A 26,131-nucleotide genomic window follows, 5' to 3' on the forward strand; every position below is an offset into this window, starting at 1 on the left:
GCCAACTTTCATATAGAGGAGGATATCAGTAGTATAGATATTCCACCTATCCTTCCTCTTCTCAACAGTTCTGTCAATATTACCCACAAAGGCCGCCACCGCAAGCAGCTTATGGTAGATCTCGCACTAGGGGATGCTCAACTCGCCCTGCTAGAGAGACTGCTCATAGAGGCTGATACATCCGAGGCGCTGGCTACACCCAACTCTCCTCCTCTGGTTCTAGGCGGAAGGCTATCCCCCTTCCTCATGCAATGGCAAGTCATCATATCAGACAAGTGGGTCCTCCAATTAGTAAAACAGGGCCACACTCTGAAATGTATCCAACTGCCTCCCCCCAATCCACCTCGCAGGACTCCTTCAAGGAACCCAGGACAACTCAAGAGGGAGATCAACAAGATGCTCCTCAAAGGAGCCATAGAGAAGGTACCTCGGTCACAGCGAGGAAGAGGGTTTTATTCCAGGTTCTTTCTCATTCACAAGAAGTGGAAAGATTGGAGGCCGATCCTCGACCTACGGGAACTAAACATTTACTTAAAAAAGCAATTGTTCCGCATGATCAGCCTGCAGGATGTCCTCCTGCGTCTGAACCAGGGAGATTTCATATCTGCACTAGACCTAAAAGACGCATATTTCCACATTCCCATCCACCCTGACCACAGACAATACCTGAGATTCATGGTAGCCGGAAGCCATTTTCAATTTCGTGTCCTCCCGTTAGGCCCAAAATCAGTTCCCAGGATATTCACCAAATGCCTAGCGCCAATCGCAGCCTTCCTCAGGAGGAGGAAACACCAAATGTTTCCATATCTCGACGATTGGCTGATAAAAGCAAGCACCTACGCAGGAGCGCACAGATCAACAAGAAGGTGCATTTCCTTGCTAAGCAGTTTAGGCCTCACCATCAACTGGGAGAAGTCCAAACCTCTGCCAGCACACAGTATCACCTTTTTAGGGGCAAACCTGGACACGCAATCCACCATGGCATGTCCCACAGTAGAGAGGCAACAAAAGTTACTGACACTAGCAAAGTCAATACAGGGAAGAAGCTGCGTTTCTGTCCGCCTGTTCAAATCTCTGTTGGGCATGATGTCATCATGCATACCTCTGGTTCCTCCCTGGAGACTAAAAGTGCATCCGTTACAGGAGCAACTCAACAGTCAATGGCTCCAGGTTTCGGGAAGCTTTGAAGATCGAATAGACATAACCCCAGCAATAGCCAAAGCCCTGACATGGTGGTCTCAAAAGCATCATCTGTCCATCGGCCTTTCCTTTTTATATCGTCCGGCTCCGTGGACCATCACTATGGATGCATCTCTGGGGGGCTGGGGAGCCGTTTTGCAGGATCTTCAAGTAAGTGGCAAGTGGCCACTAGAGTTGAGATTGATGCACATCAATCTGCTAGAGCTCAGAGCAGTGTATCTCGCTTTGCAGACTTTTCTCCCGAAAATAGCAGGCTCATACGTAGTAATAAGAAAAGACAACACCGCTACGATGCATTACCTCAACAAACAGAGGCAGGAGATCTCTCACCCTCTCCAAGGAAGCCCAAAGAATTTGGAATTGGGCCTCGCAGCAAGGCATCACACTCACAGCTGTGCATTTGCCGAGGATAGAGAACAAGATAGCGGACTCGCTTAGCAGGCAAAGATCTAGCTGCCATGAGTGGGAGCGGGACCAGTACATAGTGGACTACATTTTTTCCCAGTGGGGAATGCCAACAATAGACCTGTTTGCCAACAAGTGGAATGCCAAATGCCAGTACTTCGCAAGCTGGCATCACCAAAAGGGATCTTGGGGGGAATGCGTTTTCCATAGTTTGGTCAGAAGTCTTTGCTTACGCCTTTCCTCCAATTCCATTGATCCCAAGAGTCCTCATGAAGATGAAGACTGAGCCTACACCCTTATATTGATAGCTCAGTACTGGCCTCGTCAATACTGGTTTGCGGAGCTTCTTCTATCAATCAACCGTCACATTCCACTGAAACCGTCTCCACAATTACTAACAATGAGCAAAGGACAAGTATTGCACCCGGATCCTCAGTCAATGCTATTATCAGCATGGCTCCTGGGCAAAGGGAGTTTGCGCATCTGGATATCCCACAGGAATGTAGGGACATTTTGTCCAGAGATAGAGCAGATAGCACTAATAAGGCTTACTCTTGCAAATGGAAACAATTTTGTGTCTGGTGTCATCAGTGGCAAATTGACCCACTATCTTCACTGCCGGAACAAATATTGCCGTATTTATTGCACTTGGCGCAAGCAGGCCTTGCACCTTCCTCCATAAAAGTACATCTGGCGGCAATAGCATCATACAGTCGCTCAGACTCTTCACCCTCGCTGTATTCCTCGTGTTTAATCAAACGGTTTTTGAAAGGACTTTTCAGGGTCTTTCCTCCATTCAGACCTCCCCCTCCCTCGTGGAACCTGAATATTGTTTTAGCACAGTTGATGAAGAATCCGTTTGAAACGATTCATCGTGCCTCTCTGAAATTCCTTTCTTTGAAGGTTGCTTTATTGGTGTCTCTCACTTCAGCCAGACGTGTCAGTGAGGTACAGGCCCTCTCTATACAAGAGCCGTTCTTACAGATTAAACAAGACAGACTACTGCTGCACACAACCCACATTTCATCCCGAAGGTCCCTTTGGACTTCCACATCGAGCCCTTGGTTTTCAAAACCTTTTTTCCAAATCCTTCTACTCCTGCAGAAAGAGTTAGACGTTAAGAGATGTGTTCAATTCTACTTGGACAGAACTAAGTCCTTTCGCCACTCCAATCAATTGTTCGTAGCTTACAGTGCACCTAGACGAGGCCAACCACTCTCCAAGCAGAGTATATCCAGATGGATCGCCTCAGCCATTTGATTCTGCCATCAAGCAGTGGGTAAAACTCTGCATTCATCAGTACACGCTCGTTCTACGTGGGCAGTTTTTTCCTCCACAGCGCTGTTTGCGGGGGTTTCCCTGCAAGACCTTTGCAGAGCAGCAACATGGAAGAGCTGCCATACATTTACAAGGCATTACTGCTTGGAATCACTATCTCAAGGAGAGATAGCAGTGAGCCAAGCAGTCCTCAGGAACCTCTTCAGGTGAAGGTGAGCCATCTCTTTCATCCTTTCATCCCCCCATCTAGATCAGGTATGCTCATTGTTTGTCTCTTATGTTCGGCTACAGAGTTAAAGCTTATCATGTAAAAAAAAAAAAGGGAGAATAGAGAAAAGTGAAGAGAAGTAAGGATGGTATTGGCATACGGTATTTTGTTTGAAGTATTCCTTGATATATTTATGTATGTATATATATATGTGTGTGTATATATATATATATATGTTCGATGGCATGTGTAGCTGCAGATACACATGCTGTGCATTATCCTGCCATCTAATGTTGGGCTCGGAGTGTTACAAGTTGTTTTTCTTCAAAAAAGTATTTTCGAGTCACGGGACCGAGTGACTCCTCCTTTTCGGCTCCATTGCGCATGGGCATCGACTCCATCTTAGATTGTTTTCCCGCAGAGGGAAAGGTAGGAGTGATAGAGTGTCAAGAAAGAGATGTCCATGCAATGGAATAGAGATGTATATACATATGTACAAATGTTAAATGTAACTTAAACGGCTACAGGCTCCCCGGGAGGAGGGAGGGCGCATGTGAATCTGCAGCGGAACATGCCACGAACAGATGTACACTGGGTAAGTGACATTTTCTGTTCGATGGCATGTGTAGCTGCAGATACACATGCTATGCATAGACTACAAAGCAGTAATCCTCCTCTAAGCGGTGGTCAGCCTGTATGAATTGAAGTTGTCTGAAATAATGTTCTTAGTACAGCCTGTCCTATTGTTGCCTGTTGTGTTGCTAACACATCTACACAGTAATGCTTGGTAAATGTATGACGTGTCGACCAAGTGGCTGCTTTACAAATTTCTGTCATTGGTAGGTTTCCTAGAAATGCCATTGCTGCTCCTTTTTTCCTAGTGGAATGTGCCTTTGGCGTAATTAGCAGTTGTCTTTTAGTCTTTAGGTAACAAGTTTGGATACATTTCACTATCCACCTGGCTAGGCCTTGTTTTGATATAGGATTACCAGTATGGGGTTTTTGGAATGCGACGAACAATTGTTTAGTTTTACGAAACGATTTTGTTCTGTCAATGTAATAAATGAAAGCTCTCTTAATATCTAATGTATGTAGTGCTCTTTCTACCACCGAGTCTGGCTGTGGGAAGAAGACTGGGAGTTCCACTGTTTGGTTTAAATGAAACGGTGAGATGACTTTAGGTAGAAATTTAGGGTTTGTGCGAAGTACAACCTTATGTTTGTGTACTTGTATAAAGGGTTGTTCAATAGTAAATGCTTGTATTTCATTAACTCTTCGTAATGAAGTGACTGCCACTAGAAATGCTACTTTCCAAGTTAGGAACAAAATCTGGCAAGAGTGCATAGGTTCAAAGGGTGGACCCATGAGTCATGTAAGTACAATGTTAAGATTCCATGAGGGTACTGGGTGGCGTTCTTGGAGGTATGATTCGTTTTAGACCCTCCATGAAAGCTTTAATGACTGGCACTCTAAATAGAGATTTGGTTTGTTTATTTTGCAAATAAGCAGAAATTGCTGTGATGATAAAGTCACTGTTTGTTATTAGTGGCTTGTTTTGAGGTTGTTTATTAGCTGCAGTATGAAGTGTGGAAAGTGGTTCACATCTGCTAAGCTTCCTGGTGGGCAATATGGGTAAAGTGATGTTAACAGCACAGATTGAAGTCCTGGAATGTGATTTCTTCAGTCCAACCCTTCAGCATTTTTTGTGAGTGAGAATTCCCGGGCTCTCAGGGACAGATTGTGCTGTGGCACGCATCTCCCTCCTCCGTCTTCTGTTGCCATAGTTACTGATGCAGTGGCTGATGTACAGTTTTGGGGCTGCAGCAGGGATACCTAGGTCAGATCATTTGCCAGTAAATGGACCGTGTGTAACCTGAAAGTGTTCCCAAACGCCTAAAATACATATTCCGTACTTCTCCACTCGTGCATTTACTGTGTAATGCATTTTTAAAGAGTCTCCCTTAGCTTGTCTTTCTGGCTGAAACGAGAGCCCACTAGCAGTATTGACAAAGATATTAAACATCAATAAACTTTATAAATATGTATAAATGTCTTACTTCAACAAAGCTCTTCTCTGCAGCAATCCTGCTACCATCCCACTGAAGGTGGTACAACAGCAATATTAACTAATTTCCGTATATTGCTTGGTGGCACTGTTTTACAACTTCAAAACACCTGATGTAACAGATGCTCCTTATACTATAGTATTCTTTTAGTGATTTTAGGAGGCTGATTTTCTCTCCGTAATACATCAACCTATGATCTGGAGGTGGCATACCGATCTCTGCAGTAGGTAGACCAACCAATCAGGCTCTCTGCCATTGACCGATGCCTCAGACCAAGGCATTTCTCCATTATTGCATATTTAGCCCTATGTATAAGGGCGGGTGTTGAGTGAACTGTTGTGTGTGGATACTTGGTGAGAGAGTAAGAGAATGCATGAGTTGCTTTGAGTAGGTGATTGGGGAGAAATCAAGTGCATTGCATGAGTGTGTTGCTGTGTAAGTGAGGGTTTTTAGTGAGCTGATGTGGGTGGGTGTTGGAGTGAGTATTAGATAGTCTTGGGTAAGGTGCAGTAATTGGAAGCTTGGTGAGAAAGGGGCACAAGTGTTGCTGTGTATGAGAGGGCTGTGAGTGCACTGGTTTGAGTCAATTAGTAAGACAGTGAGTGCATCAGTGAGGGTGTTGGGTGAGCTGTTAATGAGTGTTGTTGAGACAGTCAGTGAATGCCTGAATTGGGGTCTTGGGTGAGCTGGTGTAAGTGGATACTTGTGGAGATAGTATGTTCGTGCATTGCTACAAGTGAATGCATGTGGCCTGCAATGCAGCGCCTTTTATTATGTCCTAACACATACTTGTGGCAGCGTAGTTCTTTATTGGCCTAATTATGTTTCACATTGAAATACAATACTGTTACGCCACAGGCATTCTTAGTTCATTTGACATATCAAGTGCATTTTTACCAAGCATTGGTATAGCTAAGCCAGACCTATTGCTTTTGCCAGTGATGGTTTCCAGAATGGTGTCTAGAATACTTGCACAATGTTACTGCAGTCATCAAAACACTGCAAGATTGACACCTTCTTTCTCCAGCATGTGTAACAATTCAACGAACCTTTCAGTCCATTTGAAAAGTAACCAAGTTATTCACTTTGGATGAACTGCAGAGTACTATATAAACCAATCAAGTTGTATACAGTTTCATAAAAGATAACCTATTGTGCTGACATTTTATTTTTGATACAGAAACCTGAGCTTGGAAAACAGTCCCCATCCCTTGTTCAGAAGCGTCCTCCTTCGCCATCTAATGTGACTAATCGGAGAAGATCGCCTTCTCCCGCAAATGTGGCAAAGCGTCCTCCGTCTCCTTCAACAGTGAAGTATGTATAGGTGTGACTCAAATTCTTTCTAAAATGCTTATGAAACAATCACTGTAGTTCACACTATGTACTTAATATGAAATGTATCCAGTATTGAATCTTTCATAGATTCACATGCTTGAACCATTCCCCGTCGTCGAAGTGGGAGTCCCACTGTACCTTTTGAAAGCAGTATGCAGGAATCACCATAGGCTATAATGGCAGAAGCTATTACTCAAATAGCCCATCTATGGTCTTTTGAAAAAAGAACCAATCATGACCTATGACCAAATCAGGAGCCAGCTGTAGGAAAGTACCCTCTTTTTGGCATGATTACCCTACTTTTTGTCTGCTGTCAGTGTGTTTTGACTGTTTTCACTGGGATCCTGCTAGCCAGGACCCCGGTGATTGTGCTCTCTCACTCTAAATTTGGTTGCTTTTGACTTTCCACACCCCACAATTGGCATACTGGTGCCCATATATAAGTTGCTAGTATATGGCACCTAGGTACCCAGGACATTCGGGCACCAGGGATTCCCCATGGCCTGAAGCATGTATTGTGCCACCCATAAGAACCCATGCAAAATGTGTCTGCAGGCCTTCCATTGCAGCCTTCCTGAGAAGGTGCATGCACCCTTTCACTACAGGTCACTGCACCAGGTCACTGTAAGTCAGCCCTATGGTAGGCCCTCGTAGCCCAGAGGGCAGGGTGCAGGTACCTGTGTGTGAGGGCACCCCTGCATGAGCAGAGGTACCCCTGCGAACTCCAGCTCCATTACACTGGACTTCGTAAGTGTGGGGAAGCCATTTTACCAGTGTACTGGACACAGTCACTCACTACCTGTGTTCAGCCACATAATTGTAACTCTGAACCTGGGCATGTTTGGTATCAAACATTTCGGAGTCATACCCCAAAACTGTTGCCAGTATTGGTTATATGATTCCATGTACTCTGGGGGGCTCCTTAGAGGACCCCTTGCATTGTTCCTACCAGTCTTCTGGGGTTTTCCGGGCAGCCACGCTGCTGCCACCCCACCAACAGGTTTCTGCCCTCCTGCTGTTTGACCAGCTAAGGCAGAGGAAGGCAGAACAAAGGATTTCCTGTGTGGAGAGGGAGGTAACATTCCCTCTCCCTTTGGAAATAGATGTGACATGGCTTGTGAGGGATAGCCTCCCCAAGCCACCAGTATGCTTTGAAGGACACATTTGGTGTCCTCCTTGCATAAGCCGGTTGGCACCAGTCCAGAGACCCCTGGTCCCTGCTCAGACATGAAACTGGACAATGGAAAGGGGAGTGATAGGTGGTCACCTTGCTAGGTGACCAGTCCCCCTTTCTTAGCTATTTAGGGTCTCCCTCTTGGGTGAGTCCTCAGAGTCGATGTGCAAGATTCCAGCAGGACCCCTTTTGCATTGTTTACTTCATCTTCTGTCCACTGGGACTACAACTGGACCGTCCAGGAACCGACGATCTGCAACTCCAGCGATGACTCCGCTGTGCTACATTGTTTCTCCGGCTCCTTCCAGCAATTCCAACATTTCCCCGGCTGTGCATCTTCTAAGGGCGACGAGTCTTCATCATGCACAAGAAGTAGGAAGGAATCTCTCTTGGAGTGAAGGAGTCACTCCCCTGCGTCCGCAGGCAACAACTACAACGATGACCGGTTTTGTGGATCTTCTGTCCTCTGGAGCTGGTTGGATCCTGCATCACAGGTGGTAGTCTGAAGTGGTCCCCTTGGTTCTCCTTACCAGCTATCCAACTTGGGAGACAGTAAGCCCTTGCCTCTTCTTGTAGGACAGTACCACTGTGTAAAGCGAATCTTGCAACTACCAAGACTTGTTTGTTCCTCCTCAAAGGTATCTTCAGGCTCCATGTAGCCCAAGCCCCCAGCACTCCTTCCTGCAAAGCACAGTCTCCTGCCTGCTGCTCCAGCAACATGATACTCCTCTTCAGGTGTGCTAAATGGGCCTCACTGCAACTCCTGTGCCTGCTCTTTTTGTGACTCCCAGCTGCTGAGGGTCACCCCGGACTTCCCTCCTTGGGTTGAGTCCCTGGACCTTGCTGGTCCTCTTCCGCCTTGCAAACCTTTTTTCTCCATCTCTTGCATTTGCCAAGGCTTATTGTTGTTCATGCACCACTAACCGCCTGCATCTCGACCGCTGAAGTTGGACATTACCTGCATCGTCTCCTGGACTCCTCTTTGGCTCCTGTGCTGCACTGCTGGCCTTCTTCATCCACCATTGACCTGGTCCTGGATCCACAGAAGGGTGGGTAGTGACACCTGTCACAATCGGGCACACCATCTTGAACTGGACTTGGTCCCCTTCCTTTGCAGGTTCTCTTCTGTCAGGATCCACCTTTGGGTTCTTCCAGTCTTGGTTGGGTCCTGCACAAACGTTGTTGGTTTTGGGGAAAACCAGGAACTTACCTCTGCTCTCCTGGTTGCTGGGGGGCACTCTAGTACTCAACTCTTGGGGTTCCTATTTCCTCCAGCTCCCTTCTACAGACCCCACTTCCTTGGGTGGGGGACTGGCTTTCACATTCTACTTTTTTAGTATGTGGTTTGGCCCTCTCCTAGGACCCTTATTATTTGCTATTGCTTTTACCAATGCCTATTGCTTTCTATGCTATTTACTGATTGCTAATGTGTATATAATAGTGTGTTTACTTACCTCCAGTTGGGGGATTGCCCATTCAGTATTCTAGTATTCGTGTTACTATAATAAAGCTACCTCTATAGAGCCGTGGCTTCCTAGACACTGTCTACACTTCACTAATAGGGGATAACTTTACCTGGTATAAGGTGATAACACCATGGTTGCTCACCACACACCAGGCCAGCTTCCTACACCAGCACTCTCTAGAATACTCCCAAGAGAGGCTCATTGCCTAAGATGTTTTACCACACGTTGTGTGAGGGGAGTCTCCCTGAGCTCTGCTCCGGTTTTTTGCTCTGAAAGCTACTTTCTACAGCCAAAGATGTCATTCTTCTAACAAAAAAAAAAAAAAAAAAGCCTTTTTCGTTCCTGCAAATCCTGTGGCAAGGAAAGGCTGCATATTGATGATCCTCACAAAGACTGCCTGTACCCTAAACATCCAGTGAAGGACTGCAACATTTGTCTCACCTCCTCTAAAACTCTGAGGGGCAGGCAAGCAAGGCTTCTCTTATAGTTACAGACAAAGTCCAACACTTAAAGTGAGGACATTGACACAGCTTCAAAACCCCAGAAAAGGTCAAGATCATCTGCCCGGCGGCTTTCTGAGGTGAGTGGGAAGGATGCTAAAACTCATCATGTGAACCCTTCAAGGGAGAAAATTTATATGTTCTCCGCAGGGTCAGCCTCCTCATAGCCGTGCACTTCATAGTGCAATAAAAAGGTGACTCGTCATCATTCTCCTACCTCTGAACCATGGACATTTAGAAAAGCATCACTAAAGCTCTTGTTGACGACGGCACGACTGTTGACAATGCTGTCGATGACCACAACATCCACCCTCACCACCATCTCGTCGACGAGACCATCATCATCACTAACGCACAACCTTTTATGACCCGGTGGACTTGGCATCGCCACCAGTAACGAAAAACTTCTGTTGAAGATGATACCTTCAGAACCGTCTACGAAGTCTCTTCCACATTTACGTCCCTTTCGTTGACTAAGCCACCTTCGACAGACATCACCATCAACGACAACAGCACTGACGACAACACATCTGCCAGAACAGAGACATTGTTTGCCTAATACACTATTGTTGCCACCGCTTCTGACTCTGATGATCATTACACTACAATCAGAATTTCTGAAGTCACAAAGACCACTTTGCATCCTGACGACACATCGCCTAGCAAGGTTTCAACATTACTACCGAGCCACCTCTTGGACTAGGAAGAGTCTGAGGATGAAGGACGATTCTGGTACTCGAACAGTCTATCAGAGCTGCACGGCAAATCAAGATGATGATGAATATGATCAGCAGGATTATGTGTCGTATTACACCCCTCATGGCAGACAATCAGGCTGTCCCAGTAGTCTCAACCAGGACGCAATACAGTGCAGATGCCTCCATCCCTGATTGAAGTCCTTCAGGCTATGCTTCAGGATGTCAGACATAGGTTCCCGGGTTCTACTCTAGACCAACCACAGCAGACTCCAGTCATTCATATTTCGGCTCTGCCAGACAATGAAGGCAGGTGCCTGGGTAATGTAGGGAAGAGATTCTCCCTGATGTCGGCAATCACTGTCTCTGCAGCCAGTACCCTAGCAGTTTTAGGGTGCTGTGACTACCAGGTGTGGTCCGACGTGAGTAGCTTTATCAACCTCATCCGGAAGGATAACTAACTGGAGGCTAGAAAGTTATTGCAGGAGGGTGAACGCACCTCTGCAGAAACTACTGTCTGCGCCTTGGACATCGCCTTTACAAGCTTCTGAGGTAGCAGTTTTACGCCACCAGGGTTGGTTAAAAGCCACCTCGTTTCTGCTAGAGGTCCAATCCAAGATCCTGGACATGGCCTCTGATGGCGAAACTTGTTCGGCAAGCATATATGCGATGCTTTGTTGGCTATTAAAACAAACACGGACATTGGCCTGTCTCTTGGCAAAAGATTGCCCTTTCATGGAGCCAGAGGCAGACGTTATTCTTTATTCAGAGGTGGTTACCAGAGGGAACACCTGCCTTAATCGTAAACCAGGACTACCATTAGCCACCCGCAGCAGCAGCCGCCTATAGCAAAGAAGGCAGCAGAAGGAAACAGCCCCTCCAAGGTCAGGACACCAGCCACAAGCAATGATTTTTGTTGGGTACCGACGGCAATTCCTCCTTTCTCTCCTAACCAGGTGGGCGTGAACATCTCGAATTACCTACATCATTGGAAGGAGATAACATTGGCCAAATGAGTGTCCATTTAAGCTCCTGTCACACCCTGGAGTTTGTGCACAGACCCCTAAACCCTCCTCCGAAAGGGGCGCATCCACCTCATTTTCACTCGCTAAGACAGGAAGCATCTCAAATGTTCTCCAAGGGTGCAATATGGAATTTTCCCACTCATCAGAGAGGACTAGGTTTCTACTCCCTAGTAAGAAGAATGGAGGTCAGTTTTGGATCTCAGGCAATTAAACACATTTCTGTGCAAACAATCGGTCCGTATGATTACCCTGTTGGACATCCTCCACCTTCTGAACAGCAGAGATTACATGACCTTGTTGGATCTCCAAGATGCCTACTTTCACATACCCATTCATCCCAGGCATCACAAATACCTTTGTTTTAACATAGCCGAGGCGAACTATCAGTTCAGCGTTTTCCCTTTCGGAGTTCAGCTTCCTGAATATTCACAAAGGGTCTCGTGCCAGTGACGGCTGCACTTCACAAACAGGGCTTTCAAGTTTTCCCCTACTTGGGCGACTGGCTGTTAAAAGTGACAATACTGCAGCAGGCTTCCCAAGTCACCAACACCTGTCTTGCAATATTTCACAGTCTAGGACTAAACGTAAATTACCAAAAGGCATCCACCTTTCCAACATGCAAGATTTGTCAGTGCAAAATCGATAGTCGAAAACAAAGCCTCTCTCTTGGACGGAAGACAGCAGAAGTTATCCAATTTAGCTCCAAGGATATCCAGAAAAAAGTCAGTTTCTGTGAGAATCTTCAAGTTGCTTCTAGAGACAATGTCTTCCTGAATAAACCTAGTATCTCTAACGTGGCTGAATATGAGACCATTGCAGGAAGAACTGCAACATTATTGGATCCACTCTCCAGGTTCCTCAGTGTTACACCAAGGATGATAAAGACATTGCAGTGGTAGGCTTGCATCAGTCACATTTCTCCTCCAGAATTGACTTTTCTTACCCCAGTTCCAGACTTTGTCATCACAACGGACGCCTCTCTGGAGGGCTGGGGTGATAAATTTGCCAGACATTTGCATCCAGGAAAAATAGTCAAGCTATCAGAAACTGATGCATATCAATCTTGGAGTTCAAAGCAATATTTCTCATGCTCCAGGCTTTTCTGCCACAAATATCAGACTCATCGATGCTGGTCCGTGCAAACAACGCAATCAGCATGTACTACATAAACCAACAGGAAGGAATGCGGTCTCTCTCCCTTTTCACAAGAACTGCAAGCTCTCTGAGATTGGCTTACGTTACACAAGATTTCTGAGGGCAGAGCACGTGTCTAGCATCAACAGCGTTCTTGCAGACACACTCAGCAGGATATTTGCCACGAATGGGAGCTGGATCAACAAGAGGTGGACAAGTTCTTCTTGTGCTGGGGCCAACCGGTGTTGGATCTCTTTGCTGCAAGCAAGAACGCCAAATGACAGTTCTATGCCAGTCGATATCCAGTCCTCGGATCGTGGGGGAATTACCTTTCGATGCAAGGGTCTGGGATCTTGGCATACGCTTCCCACCCCGTTGCTACGCAAGGTTCTTAGGAAGATGAAAACAACGTTGCTGGCTCATCTTAATAGCTCCCAGGTGGCCCAGGCAACACTGGTTCACAGAGCTAATTCTCTTATCTGCAGCTGAACCCATCCGGCTTCCCAAGAAGCGGGCACTACTGATGAAGATCCAAGGCCAGATATTGCATCCAAAGCCAATCTCTCTCCAGCTGCATGCATGACTCCTGAGTTTAATGGATTCCGAAACATGAATATTGACAGGAATGTAGAGTGATACTGTCCAGAGCACAGGCTGAAAGTACGAACAAGACTTACAAGCTAAAGTAGTGAAGAATCTGCCTTTGGTACAAACAAACCATTTGAGGCTTCTCCTGAACAAATTATACCTTATTTCCTCTCACTAGCCAAATCTGGACTTATCCATGCCTCCGTTAAAGTTCACCTGGCTGCAATCTCTAGATTCAGGCGTGTCACAAACAAGACTTCACTCTGTTCGTCCAGACTCATACAGCAGTTAATGAAGGGAGTGTTTCGCCCCTTCCTTCCTGTGCGACCAGCTCCTCTGAAGTGGCATGTCAACATTGTTCTTACGATACATAAAGCTGAGCTGAAATTTCTCACATGGAAGGTCGCAACTCTTCTTTCTCTTACTTCTACCAGGAGAGTCAGTGACATACAGACCTTTACGAAAAAGAACCGTTCCTGCTTTTCACAGATGACTTGGTCCTTCTCAGAACAAATCCAAGATATATCCCAAAGGTTCTTTCTCATTTCCATTTGATCAAACCAATCCTATTGCAAACACTTTTTGCAGATCTGTGTACCCCAGCTGAAAGAACTCTTCACAGACTGGACATCAAACGATGTTTGAAATGTAATTTTTACTGCACTAAACTGTTCCGCAGAACAGATCAACTGCTGGTCTCTTATAATAGCGTGGTGAATTTCATCAGCCATTCAGTTTTGCCACTCTAAAGCTGGGAAATCACTGACCAGACCGCTTAAAGCACACTTCACAAGAGCAACCTCAGCTGCTTTGTTTTGCAGTCATCTATCTGGACAAGATATGCTGATCTGCAACATGGAAGACTACTCATTCCTTTACATAGCACTACTGTCTTGAGTCAGCACAGCGATTCGGCTGTGGGACTGGCTGTGTTGCACCATCTATTTCATTAAGTTGAGCCTCTTTCTTAATGCAGATTAATTTCATACTGTCTAACGCTTGTTTTCCTTGTGTTGCCTAACCAGGTATTCATGAATGAATGTTTATAATCTCACAAGTTTTTGCTATCAGATTAACTATTATTTTAAACACTGCTTATGCATATCTATTTTATTTCTTATGAGAAACAAAATAGATATGCATAAGGGTTGTGACAGTTGTTTTAAGTACTGCTTTCTATTGTGATTCAAGCATGTGAATCTATGAAAGATCCAATACTGAATAAGAAAACAAGTTCCTTACCTGTAACTACAGTTATCAAGTATCTCTTGTGCTCGAAAACCTGAGGGAAAGAGTCTCTCTTGGGAGTGCTCTAGAGGGTGCTGGCGCCTGATTGGTCATAGGTCAAGTTTTTGGTTCTTTTTCCTAAAGGACATAGGTAGGCTATTTGATTGATGGCTTCTGCCAAAATAAACTCTGGTGATTCCTGCATACTGCTTTCCTAAAGTACCATGGGACTCCCACTTCGATGACCGGTAATGATTGAAGCATGTGAATCTATGAAAGATACTAATACTGGATAACTGTAGTTACAGGTAACTTGTTTTCATATTGTCCAAAACGCATAGTCCAATGCGTGTACTGCAAACTGTGGATATATTTGGCCTTCTGAATATGGACTCGGTGTTTGTTGTCAATACTGAGTAGCAGTTTCATTAAAAGCATATTGGATTATCAACTTCAGAGAAAATCTTAGTGTTTCAAACCTAACTACTACATGTATAATGAGGCACAGCTCAAAAATCTTAAAACAAGGCTGTTCCAAAAATAGACAAAGTATATTGCTTCTGGTGTTGTTAAAGGTAAGCATCAGTTACCAAATTATTTAGAGAATACAAAGAGCAGGCCATAGGTGTAGTTTATAAAATAATGGTGTCTTAAAGGAACACTTGTTCTGTATTGTAGGATCTTCACTGATAGTTATAAACATTAGAGTATTTCTCTGCTGTATAAGTGGACCCTGGAATACTTAATATCCATGTATTTGTTGATATTTCAACAGATAGGATGTGAAGTCCAAAATGTTTTTATGTTATGAAGTACCCTTCAGGAGCCAATCAAAGTCAAGAATTTTACGATATAGGCTGGACTGCGAAATTCTAAAGGGGGTGCCAGAAAGACTGTTTCCATTTTTTTGGGGTGGGGGGATTGTGGACGCATGGCTATGCCCGTGCTTTGCAGCCTCTACCAATACAAATAAAGTAATCCTTGGTGTCTAGTGGACTTTCTGTTTATCTTTTTGGGGGAGAGCGGGGGCATGGCTGTGCTGGGGAGCACCCACCCCTAACAGATAATAAAAAAAAAAAAATAATAAAAAAAAATCCCTGTTATCTAGTGGCCTTTCTGCCTCCATATACCTACCAGAGGGGCAGAAAGACTGTATCATCTTTTGGGGAGGGTGGGGGATTGGCCATGCCTAAGCTGGGGAGCCCCACCCCTACAGATAAAAAAAATAAAAAAATCCTTGTTGTCTAGTGGGCTTCCTGTCCCTCCCCCGGGGTCAGATGGGGTAATTGCCCCCCCCCCCCCTCCAAGTGGCAGAAAGACTATCATTTTTTTGGGGTGGGTGCATGCCTTTGCTGGGCGGCCCCACCACTAAAAATAATAAAAAGTGTAAAAGTGCCTAAAAATAAGACCAATCTGCCCCCTGAGGGGAGGGTGGGCAGAACATGGCTGCTCACCAACATATATAGTTTGTAAAATCTCTCATGTCTAGTGGTATTCTGCCCCCCTGGGAGCAGATTGGCCTAAAAATAAGGCCAGTGTGCCCCCAGGGAGTGGCAGAAAATGGTCAAAAGATAAATCCCTGGTGATCTAGTGGGTGGATCCCTGATTGGGGATTGCCCACCTTGGGTGATCCCCAAGCAGGGATCTACTTGGGAAAGGAACCATTAAATTGGGGAGAGGCTCCCTTTTCCAGCACTGCTGCTCCCATTTGCTTTGGTGCGCTGGTTACTGAGATAGCCGCATAAGCACCAAAGCAGTGAAAGTGAAATGAGCCAATCTTCTCATTTCACTTTCAAAGTAATGAAGTCAGTGCGCCATGCGCACGATTGTCATTACATTGAACACAATAAAATAAATGCTTTGGGCAGCTGGGAAAACTGTTCCCCGGCTCCTGTAGCAGAAAAACAAAAAAACTAAATCCAAGGGATTGGGCTCACCACCAATCACCGAGCCAGGTCTCTGAATTTCAGAGTGGATAGTCTGGGTTAGCATTAAGTTGCCAACCACGAGTGGCATTTTCTACCATAGGTAGTGCAGGGCATCTTCGCCCAGTGGGCACTCCTTAGGTGGATTTGTTTGACTTCTCTGAAAATGCTCAGTGTCGGCTGTCCAGTATCTGTCGACGGGAGCCTTGGAAGATGCGTTTTAGTTGAGGTGAAACTCTTAGCTGCATTACGCATTTCCCCCAATAACCCTGATTCCTCGATTTCACAACCATTGTTGTGTTAAGACACAACCTTAAGGGAATTTTCTGAAATTCTCCCCATGCGAGGTAGTGTGCTACGTTCCCAGAGTCCCCCCTTCTCCTCTAGCCTCCCCTCCTCTTCTGGCACATCAATAAGGTATCTCTCATGTAACAACAAAGGAACAATAGAACATAAACAACTGGGAACCATGTTTCCCAGCATTCGGGTAACAATTGAGTAAATTGTTTTAATGTATTTGTGTCAGACGGCACATGAAACATTTGTGTTACAGTTAGTATTGCTCACGGGATCCAGGTATATATTGAAGCAAAAAAGAAGCATTTGTTAAGTTTTCAGGGTGCAATTAACTTCAAACATTCCCATATTGGGGGTCAGTGCAATACAAATCAGTCAGTAGATTTCCCTTAATTTGGGCCTGCTATACTACTAAACAACAGCCTTCGATAGTCATAGAGGTATAGAAAGTGATGTCATCAGATCATAAGATGTCTTATTGCAGTTAAATGCAGATGTCCGCCTCAAGTAGGTATTCCGCGTTTCCCCTGTTGCTGGGTATGATGTTGTGGGAGCCATTGTCTGCGTTCTGGACCAGTCTTGGAATTTGGGGGAAAGTTCCTCCATATGTCCTTCAGATTGTTTGGAATCTGAGGAATTCACCCCGAGCAAGGTCTCCTGAAGATCAGTGAAGTAGTATGTCTTGTTCTGGTAAGGAAATGCCAAGCCAAACGGATAGGTCCATTTGTACTTAATATTGTCCTGTTGCAGTTTGTCGGTGACTGGTGTGAAGTGTAATCTCTGGGTTAGGGTTGCTGGGGCAATATCCTGGAACATCAAGCATGACATCCTCTGGAAGGTCACCTCCTCCATCCTCCTTGCTGCCTGCAGGATGGCCTCTTTGACTTTGAAGGAGTGCAGTTTTGTTAAAACATCTGTGGGACTTTTTCCCACTTATTTAGTGGGCTGACTGTGGGCTTGATCTAACTTGACGTTAGTGCCACCGTCTCGCAGAAGCTCAGAAAACAGACCCACTACAAAGGCCTGTAGGTCTGGGCCCTCTGCTACTTCCTCCAGACCTCGCAGTCGAATTTTGTCGCGCTGAGAGAGGTTCTCCAGGACTTTGCATTTCAGAATTGTGGCATGCAGTTGCACCTTAAGGCAATCAGAGGAGCTCTCCAGGGTTCTACTTGCTGTGTGAGGGTTTAACAGGTAGTATTGAGATCAGGTGTCCATGTTCCAGTAGAGTCCACATCTTGCTGTTAAGCTGGAAATTTGGAAATGAGATCTGAGCAGTGGACCTCCCAAGTGACGAGGTCAGCTTTGAGTTCTTTTTGTAATTCCTTTTTTAAATCTTGAAGGGAGGTAAGGAGATCTTCCTTAGTTAAAGCCAAATTTCCTTCTGTATTAGTAGATAAATGTGAGTCCTGGGCTCCAGTTGGCTGGAAGTAGCTTGACACTCTGAGATTTTTTGAGAGGTAGAGTGTGGCTATTAGTGTATATCTAAGGTTGTATGGGTAGTGCAGTAAGACATACGGAGATATATTGTACAGGGTCTGTCCATTGGATGTGGCCCATGATAGTGTCACTGTATTTACTTATAAGTAGGTAGGAGATTGTCATGCAGTTACAGGGTTGGTAGCTTGCTCTCTGGAGGTGAACAGTCAAGAAGGGAGAAACCACTCCTCGTCTGTTGCTGTAGCTGCGGGTGCTAGTAATAGGGTAGGGAGGGGTGGGCTCTGCCAAAAATAAGAGGACTAGGAGCTGCCAAGTAGTGTTTTTTGGTTAGGAGTTGTCCGGCACAGTGGGCTGTCAGTGTGTGTTGTATTCCTCACGTGGCAGTGCTCTCATGTCCCAAGCAGTAGAACCAGAGTAGAGTCTTTTTGGAGGTTTGAAAGAGGGACCTTCTGCCCCTTTTCGTGCCCAGTTTCAGCATGTTTTGTTTACTGATCTTTGCAGATGGTTCTGAGGTACTTTTCTCTTCCATTTTGGGACTTTTAATGGTAGATGACATCTACGAAGAATCATCACTCTCTTCCTCACATAAACGTTTTTTTGTTTTTGGAGCCACAGTAACAGCCTGCCTCCCCTGTCCTTTTAAGTTTTTTGAGAAAAGGTGCAACATATTTTAGTCTCTCACCTTATGCTCGAGATAGAGACAATAAATTCATTGCTCGTGTGGGTCCCCTGAATGTAGTCTTTTCTTGCCACAGGTGACAGAGGCTCTGAAAAGTCCTATCTTGGAAATACGGAACATAGTGTCCAGTAAAAAATTAGTAGGCAGAAAAAATGATGGTCTTTCAGAAGTAAATTCCTTTGAAAAAACTGAGGAAACAGGTCGTATGAGCAGAGCTCAAGGAGTCTCCCATCACACGGCATGCGCTACAAAATCTGAGGGAATCAGCCTCTGTTAGGAGTGTTCTAGAAGGTGCTATCATCTGATTGGTTATAGTTCAACACTCATCCTTTTTTAAAAGAGGACAGAGGCTATTAAACTGACTTTTCATTGCCATTATAGCCTATGATAGTGAGATATACTACTTTATTAAGGTACCGTGGGACTCCCACTTCGATTGGGAATGATTCAAACTTGTAAATCTATGGAAGATCCAATACTGGAGAGTTACAGGTAAGTAACTCATTTTCTTACTACAATAATATACTGACTAATAATAACTATGGCACACAGATGAAGCGATAATTTTTCCAGTCCTGAATTGAATACTTGTTATAAGATAGGTAAAGCCGCCTCTGTGACAGTTACTGACATCAGCCAAGCAGTGAACCCCTTCTTAAATTACAGAACTGTGTTGGTGGTTCATGAGGCTTTTGGGGCTATATGCACCCTACACATCCAGTCCATTTGTAAGCAGCAATTTCTGCATTTGTTATGTACATTTTTCAAGTCCACAGTGCCATTTTTGCATGAGACAAGACCAGCATACGTTGTCTCGTCCTCATATTTCTTCTATGGAATGCATAGCTAGCAAGTTTTTTTTAAGTGACATTTTTATGTTTTCTCTGTGTTTGTGTGACATTGCAATCCTATGTGTGACCTCACCTAGAAAGTTGCACAGAGCTCTGCCAGGTAGCCGGTTTATTTTGCCATCTTGGCAATAAAATTATGCAGAAGGCCTCTGGGAGGCCCCTGGATAACATCGGTGAACCCTTCTGATAAGTGGGTCACTACAGAGAGTGACCAACCCCCTTTTAGGGTTACTTAAGGGCTCCCCCGTGGGTGGGTCCTCAGATTCGTCAAGCAAGACCCTACAAAGAACTCTCTGCAAGGAATCTTCTCGTGGCCCACGGAATCGCTGCTGGCCTGCTTTGGAACCGAAACAAGTCTGCTTCTGTTTGAAAGGCTACCATTGCAACATTGTTTCACCGCATCCTGCAAGAATTCTTCAGCATCCAAGGCTATGCATCCTCCAGGGTCACAAGGACTCTGTTTGCACTTGGAAGCATGCAGAAATCTCCATTGCAATGAAGGATTCACTCCCCTGCAACTGCAGGCATCTCAAGGCAACGACGGCCAGCTGGTGGATCCTGCTGCCCCACGGGCACTGTGATTGCTCTGCTCACAGCTGGTGGTTCTGTGGTCTTCTTCGGGTCCCTCCTGTCTTCTGATCCACTTGGGAGACTAGGCCCTTGCTGCAGCCACTGGAGCAGCACCCCTGTGCACTGCGACTGTTGCTCTGGTAAAGGCTTGTTGGATCTTCCTACAAGAGATCTTTGAGCACCGAGAAGCCCCAGCTTCCAGCACACTGCAATTCGAAAATCAACCTGTTACGTGGGCCTTCTGTTTTGTTGTGCTACTAAGGCCTCCTTGTGACTTGGGTCACTCATGGGGGCTTCAACAACTTCTGCTGGCCTCCCTGTGTGCGGAGGGCCAGCCATGACTCCCCCTCAAGGGTAGAGTCTCCTGGACCTTGCTGGTCCTCAACAAATTGCAAATCCATCTTCAGCTTCTGCTTGTATATGCCAGTACTTGTTTGTGGCCTTTCTGGTCCCTGACCCTCCTGCAATCTGGCGGCTGACATGGTACAGTTCGTAGGCGACTCCTAGGATCTTCGGAAGCATCTGGACCATGCAGCAGCATTACTTCTTTCACCAACCTGCAGGAACTTCACCTCTAGGAGGGTGAGCATTGCCACCTGCACCACTTGGACACCTCTGAGGGTGCTGGACTTTGTCCTTTTCCTGTTCAAGTCTTCCACGTCCGGAATCTATCCTTGGGTTCCACCGGCCTGGTCCACGGGTCGTGACAGCAGCTGGACAACCGAGGCCACCACTGACTTCAACAAGAGTTTCCAATGTCCTTTCACCCCTATGCACCCGGGTCCCCTGGTGTAGTTACTCCTGTCTTCTGGGTATCCTTGGGTGGGGACACACTCCAACCTTCCTCCTGTCTTTGGGTTTCCTTGGCGTCCTTTGGTAAGGGTCCTGAAACTCATGAATTCCAGCCGCAACTTCCCTGTGTTAGACTATGGGATGGGCGGGTAGGCAACCTGTCTGCACCCGATTGCTGAGGATACTTGCTGTACTTACCTCTGGTGTTTTCGTCTTCCCCAGCCTCTAGGCATTCGACTTACTAAGTATATGGTTTGGGACCCTCCCAGTATTGGTCATACCAGCCTTTCAGGGTTTGTAGGCAGCCCATGCTGCTGCAGCAGCCCCTCAGGCAGGTTTCTGCCCTCCTGCTGCCTGACCAGCTCAAGCAGGGTAAGGCAGAGCAAAAAATGTCCTGTCAGAGGGAGGCAACACCCTCTCCCTTGGGAATAGGTATTTCAAGACTTGGGAGGGGTACCCTCCCCATGCCACCGGCTTGGTTTGAAGGGCACATTTGGTGCCCTCCTTGCAGAATCTGGTTTGCACCTGTCCAGGGACCCCTGGTCCCTGCTCTGGCACGAAAGCACTCAAAGGAAAGGGAAGTGACCGCTTCCCTGTCCATTTCCCCCAGGGGTGGTGCCCAGAGCTCCTCCAGGTGGCACTTGATTCTGCCATCTTGGAAACAAGGTGTTCAGAGGCCACAAAGTTTTTTGTTTTCAGGGCCCTAGTTCTGGTGCAGCAGAATGAGTGTTCTTCATGGCTTTGGACTTCTGACGTGGAAAGTTGTGAAAATCAAGTGCATCAGCGTGCTGGGGTGGCACCTGTATACAACCATGACATCATAACGGCGATCACAACGACAAATGCTGAGTTGACCAATGCCACCTGAGGGCGCGCAAGGGTACTGCTCGAAAAAAAATCTCTAGATCCTGTCTGACGCCTGAAGGGAATTCTAAGTGCAATAATCTGCAACTAGAATATGTCTGTGCCAGATAATTTGTTACTGAAGATAAGTAATTGTTTTTTTAATATACATCATATCCTGGCATCTGCACAGACAAACACTGCACATGTCAACAATTTAATTGAAGCCTTTAGGACAACATTATGTAGACATGCAATGCCTAAAAAGCAATATGTGCACTTATGCGATATGTTTTTACAAGCATTGCATATTTTTTCCACACTAATCTGTACAAAAGAAAAATTTAAAGCACTAAAAATGATCATATATAACGCCCTACTCTATGGCCTACTTGACTTCACAGTGGTTCTCCTTCAGACTGCACCATGTCTCATCAAGGGATTGAAAAAATATTATAACATCACCTACGGTCCTGATGGACTCCATTGGTTCTCTTTTCCGGCTTGTGCCATCTTAAAAACCAGCTGTGTCATTTGCATAGCCGTCATGACCAGGAACCCCGCTTATCTTGCAAACAATCTTAGGCACATCCGCAGTCAGAACCCCTTCAAAGTCTGAAAAAAGGAAAAAAAGACAACAGGCCTTTTCTGTCTATGCTCCCTGAACCTGGACCAACATCCCTGTATGCAGCAGAACTGCTGCACAATTGCTGTCATTTAGAAATTATTTTAAGACTCACCGCTTTAAAGAACACAACATAACAATGCACTAGCCATCCAAAACCTAGCTCCTTCTCTTATACCTCGTCGACTTTATTTATGTCTTTGTCTCTGTACAGAGCTCATCTTCCCTTTTGGCTTAGTTTCCATTAAAGAAATAAAATATACGGAGATTCCTAAATTCTATCACGAAAATAAGCTTCAAACCTCTGAATAAACATGTATCCCGGTTCTTTTTGCCTTATTGGTATGACCCTTGCTGCTGTATCACCTTCTTTGGTAAGCAATGAGGTTGTTAATTTTTTCAGCTTTTATGAATTTCAATTAATACCAGTTGTGCTTCGTGAAGAATATACATAAACTTAATTGTCCATTTCTACTTGATGGAACCCTAGAAATGGAAATGGGCGGGTGTGGGTACTGGATCCTTGAGTGGATCGTGTAAAATGACTGAAGGCGTATTGGGTCCGTACGGTACGGTTTTATTGTGGAAATCCTTGGTCAGCCTTAGAGTGAGTGCTCTGTTGTTCCACTGTCAGAAAGCATATCTACGGAAATCTTTCTTTCCTTTTTGAATGCGGAAATTGGAAATAGGTTTGGGCAGCTATGAAGCACTGCTTGCCTTAGCCATGTTTAGTCTTCCTCCGAGTTATATCAATTACAAATCTAGTGAAAGAAATAGAAAGCAAATGTTACCTATACATAGGCATTGTTTTTTCCTTTATTTATAGGATTCTTTCTGTTTCACATGTATGTCAACTTCCTGCACACTGGCAGAGATATTTAGTGTTTGCTAATTTATATTGATGCTTGTGACTAAGAACTTTTATAAGTAAAGAATTGTTCTTTGTTAAACATCTTTGCAACATTATTATTTTTTGTTCTTACTTTTTAGACCAATAGCCCAAAGGACTCGCCCTCCTTCACCTAGTTCCTTGAAGCAAAGGCCATCTTCTGCTTCTCTCAAACAACCACCTATTACACGACCACTTCTCACACCAACTGTTACAAATGTTACCAAAAAGAAATCTGATGTAGAAAGTAAACCAAAGGACAAACATGAAGGACTAATACAAGAGAGTGTTTTATCACCAACCTCTGAGAAGGATATGCCAGTAGTTGCATCAAAGTCCAAAGAAGGTAAGTTTCTCATCAAAAAAAGAAAAAAAAAAATCTACATCATACTCAGTAAAGCTAATGGATTAGGACTTGGTGAGCCAGACTCAGCTGGCATATTCATTGTTTGCCATACCACCTTCATTGAGAATATGTGAAACATCATAACGTCTCGAAACATTTGCATGCAGCAACACTTTGGGGCCTATATATAGGCTTTATATTAAAGAATAGTTGTTCCCAGATGCGTTTGTTCTTAGTGATGCAAGTGTGTAAATGTGTTGTAATGCATCTGTGCTATTTTGACATTTTTAATTTACCATTCCCGCAGGGCTGAAATTCGTATTAGAATGATAAATTAAAAGTGAAAAAGAAAGTGTGCAAAAGCATCAAAATGCTAGAGAGCAAGCTGGTAGCACTTTACTGCGCAAAATAAATGAAAGCGAAAAAGATAAAAGTTGGGTGAAATGGCTGATGTCAAGATTGTTGATAGAATAGAGAGCTAACTAATTCTTCAATATATGATCCCAACGAAGAGAGAAATGCTTCCTATCAGTCCTTATTCCCTCTTGTAGAGGCATTTATTGTGGGACGGTGGAGGGGATTTTAGAGCGGTCTTTATGGGACCCTGGACAAATCAGTTCCGGGAAAAGGAATTCACAACTCATCACAGGCCCTTTCGAGGGCATTGAAACTATTGGGGTCTTAAGTGCCTGGTGTTCACAACACTCAAATGAGAGGAAACTATATGTTCCTATGGATGCAGTGAACTCATTCCAGAATCAACTTGTTCCTCACAAATCAAGAAAGAGGCATTGAATTAGTGTTAGACACAGAGATCAAGATTTGCACTTCATGTGTCCTCTCAGCCATGTTGCTGAACCTCAGACTTTTGTTCCCCACTCCTCAAATATTGACAGTGTAGGGTATAAGTGAGATTGCATTTAGGGTCATTTCCATTAGGCTCACAATAGCTGTTACCATTCTTCATTACTTTTAAGAGAAAAACACTGGGATCTCCCACCTGGGGCAGTAAGGATGTAGTAAAGGTGGGTCTGAGAGGTAAACTGATCTTGCACAAGTCTACATTTCAGAGACTTGCAAAGACAGGAGGCGTAAGGTATAATCCCGGAACCTGGCCTTAGAACAACAGCATAAGACTGATTACCATTCCAGAATATTTCTGTTCTTATGCAAGGCACAAGGGGAACTAGAGCACCTCTAGATTGGAGGAACCGCTCAGAAAATGTTAAAAGCTGGCCAGAAATATTATGAAAAGTGTAGGAACTACCCTCTTCTTGGCATTCTTACCCCTACTTTTTGCCTGCTGTCAGTATACTTTGACTGTTTTCCCTGGATCCTGCTAACCAGGACCCCAGGTGTTGTGCTCTCTCCCTCTAAATTTGGTTGCCTAGAACTTTGCACACCCCACAATTGGCATACTGGTGCCCCACATAAGTCCCAGGTATATGGTCCTTAGGTTCCCAGGGCATTGGGGCACCAGTGGCTCCCCATGGAGTGCAGCATGTATTATACCACCCATGGGAGTCCATGCAAAATGTGTCTGCAGGCCTGCCATTGCAGCCTACTTGTAAAGGTGCATGCACCCTTTTACTACAGGTCACTGTCACCCCTATGGTAGGCCCTCCCAGCCCAGAGGGCAGGGTGCAGGTACCTGTGTGTGAGGGAACCCCTGCATGAGTAGAGGTGGCCCTATGAACTCCAGCTCCATTACACTGGACTTCATAAGTGCGGGGAAGCAATTTTACGTGTGTACTGGACACAGGTCACTCACTGCCTGTGTCCAGCCACATAATGATAACTCCATTGGTGTCAAACATGTCGGAATCATACCCCAATACTGTTGTCAGTATTGGAAGTATGATTCCATGCACTCTGGGGGATCCTTAGAGGACCCCCAGCATTACTTCTACCAGCCTTCTAGTCCAAGCTGCTGCCACCCCTCAGACTGTTTTTGCCCACCTGCTGCTTGAGCAGCTCAATCCCAGAACCCCCAAGGAAAACTCCCTTTGGAAAAAGGTGTTACATGGCTTGGGGGTAGGGGGTAGCCTCCCCAAGCCACTGGTATACTTTGTAGGGCACATTTGGTGACTTCTGTGCATAAACCAGTCTACATTGGTTCAGGGAGCCTCAGTCCCTGCTGTGGCACCAAACTGGACACTGGAAAGGGGAGTGACCACTCCCCCTGTCCATCACCACCTAGGGGTGGTGCCCATGGCTCCTCCAGAGGGTCCCTGGGTCTTGCCATCTTGAATCCAAGGTTGGCAGGGACGTCTAGAAGTGTCTGAGTGACCAGGTCAGGCAGGTGACGTCAGAGCCCCCTCCTTGTAGGTGGTCACCTGGCTAGGTGATCAGTTCTCTTTTTAGGGCTATTTAGGGTCTCTCTTTTGGTTGGGTCCTCCGATTCAGCTTGTGAGATTCCAGCAGGACTCCTCTGCAGCCTCAACTTCAACCTCTGGCCACTAGACCCTCCAGGAACCGACAGTCTGCATCCATGACGAAGACTCTGCTTGCAACATTGTTTCCACTGCTCCTGCCCACTTCTGCAACATTCCCCTGGCTGTGCGTCCTCTGAGGGG

At 45.4% G+C, this 26,131-nt stretch overlaps 1 protein-coding gene across 17 annotated transcripts in view; it reads left to right on the forward strand.

Moving 5' to 3' along the window:
* Positions 1–26,131, forward strand: part of MAP7D3 (MAP7 domain containing 3) — a 543,746-nt gene that overhangs the window by 189,538 nt on the left and 328,077 nt on the right. For all 17 annotated transcript variants that reach the window (XM_069212462.1, XM_069212464.1, XM_069212463.1 and 14 more), the window contains 2 exons: positions 6,338–6,471; positions 23,311–23,555. In XM_069212462.1, the coding sequence (XP_069068563.1) occupies positions 6,338–6,471; positions 23,311–23,555 (379 nt within the window). The remainder of the gene's footprint in view (positions 1–6,337; positions 6,472–23,310; positions 23,556–26,131) is intronic.

The sequence above is a fragment of the Pleurodeles waltl genome, chromosome 2_1 (assembly GCF_031143425.1).
Source record: "Pleurodeles waltl isolate 20211129_DDA chromosome 2_1, aPleWal1.hap1.20221129, whole genome shotgun sequence".
Classification (NCBI taxonomy): domain Eukaryota; kingdom Metazoa; phylum Chordata; class Amphibia; order Caudata; family Salamandridae; genus Pleurodeles; species Pleurodeles waltl.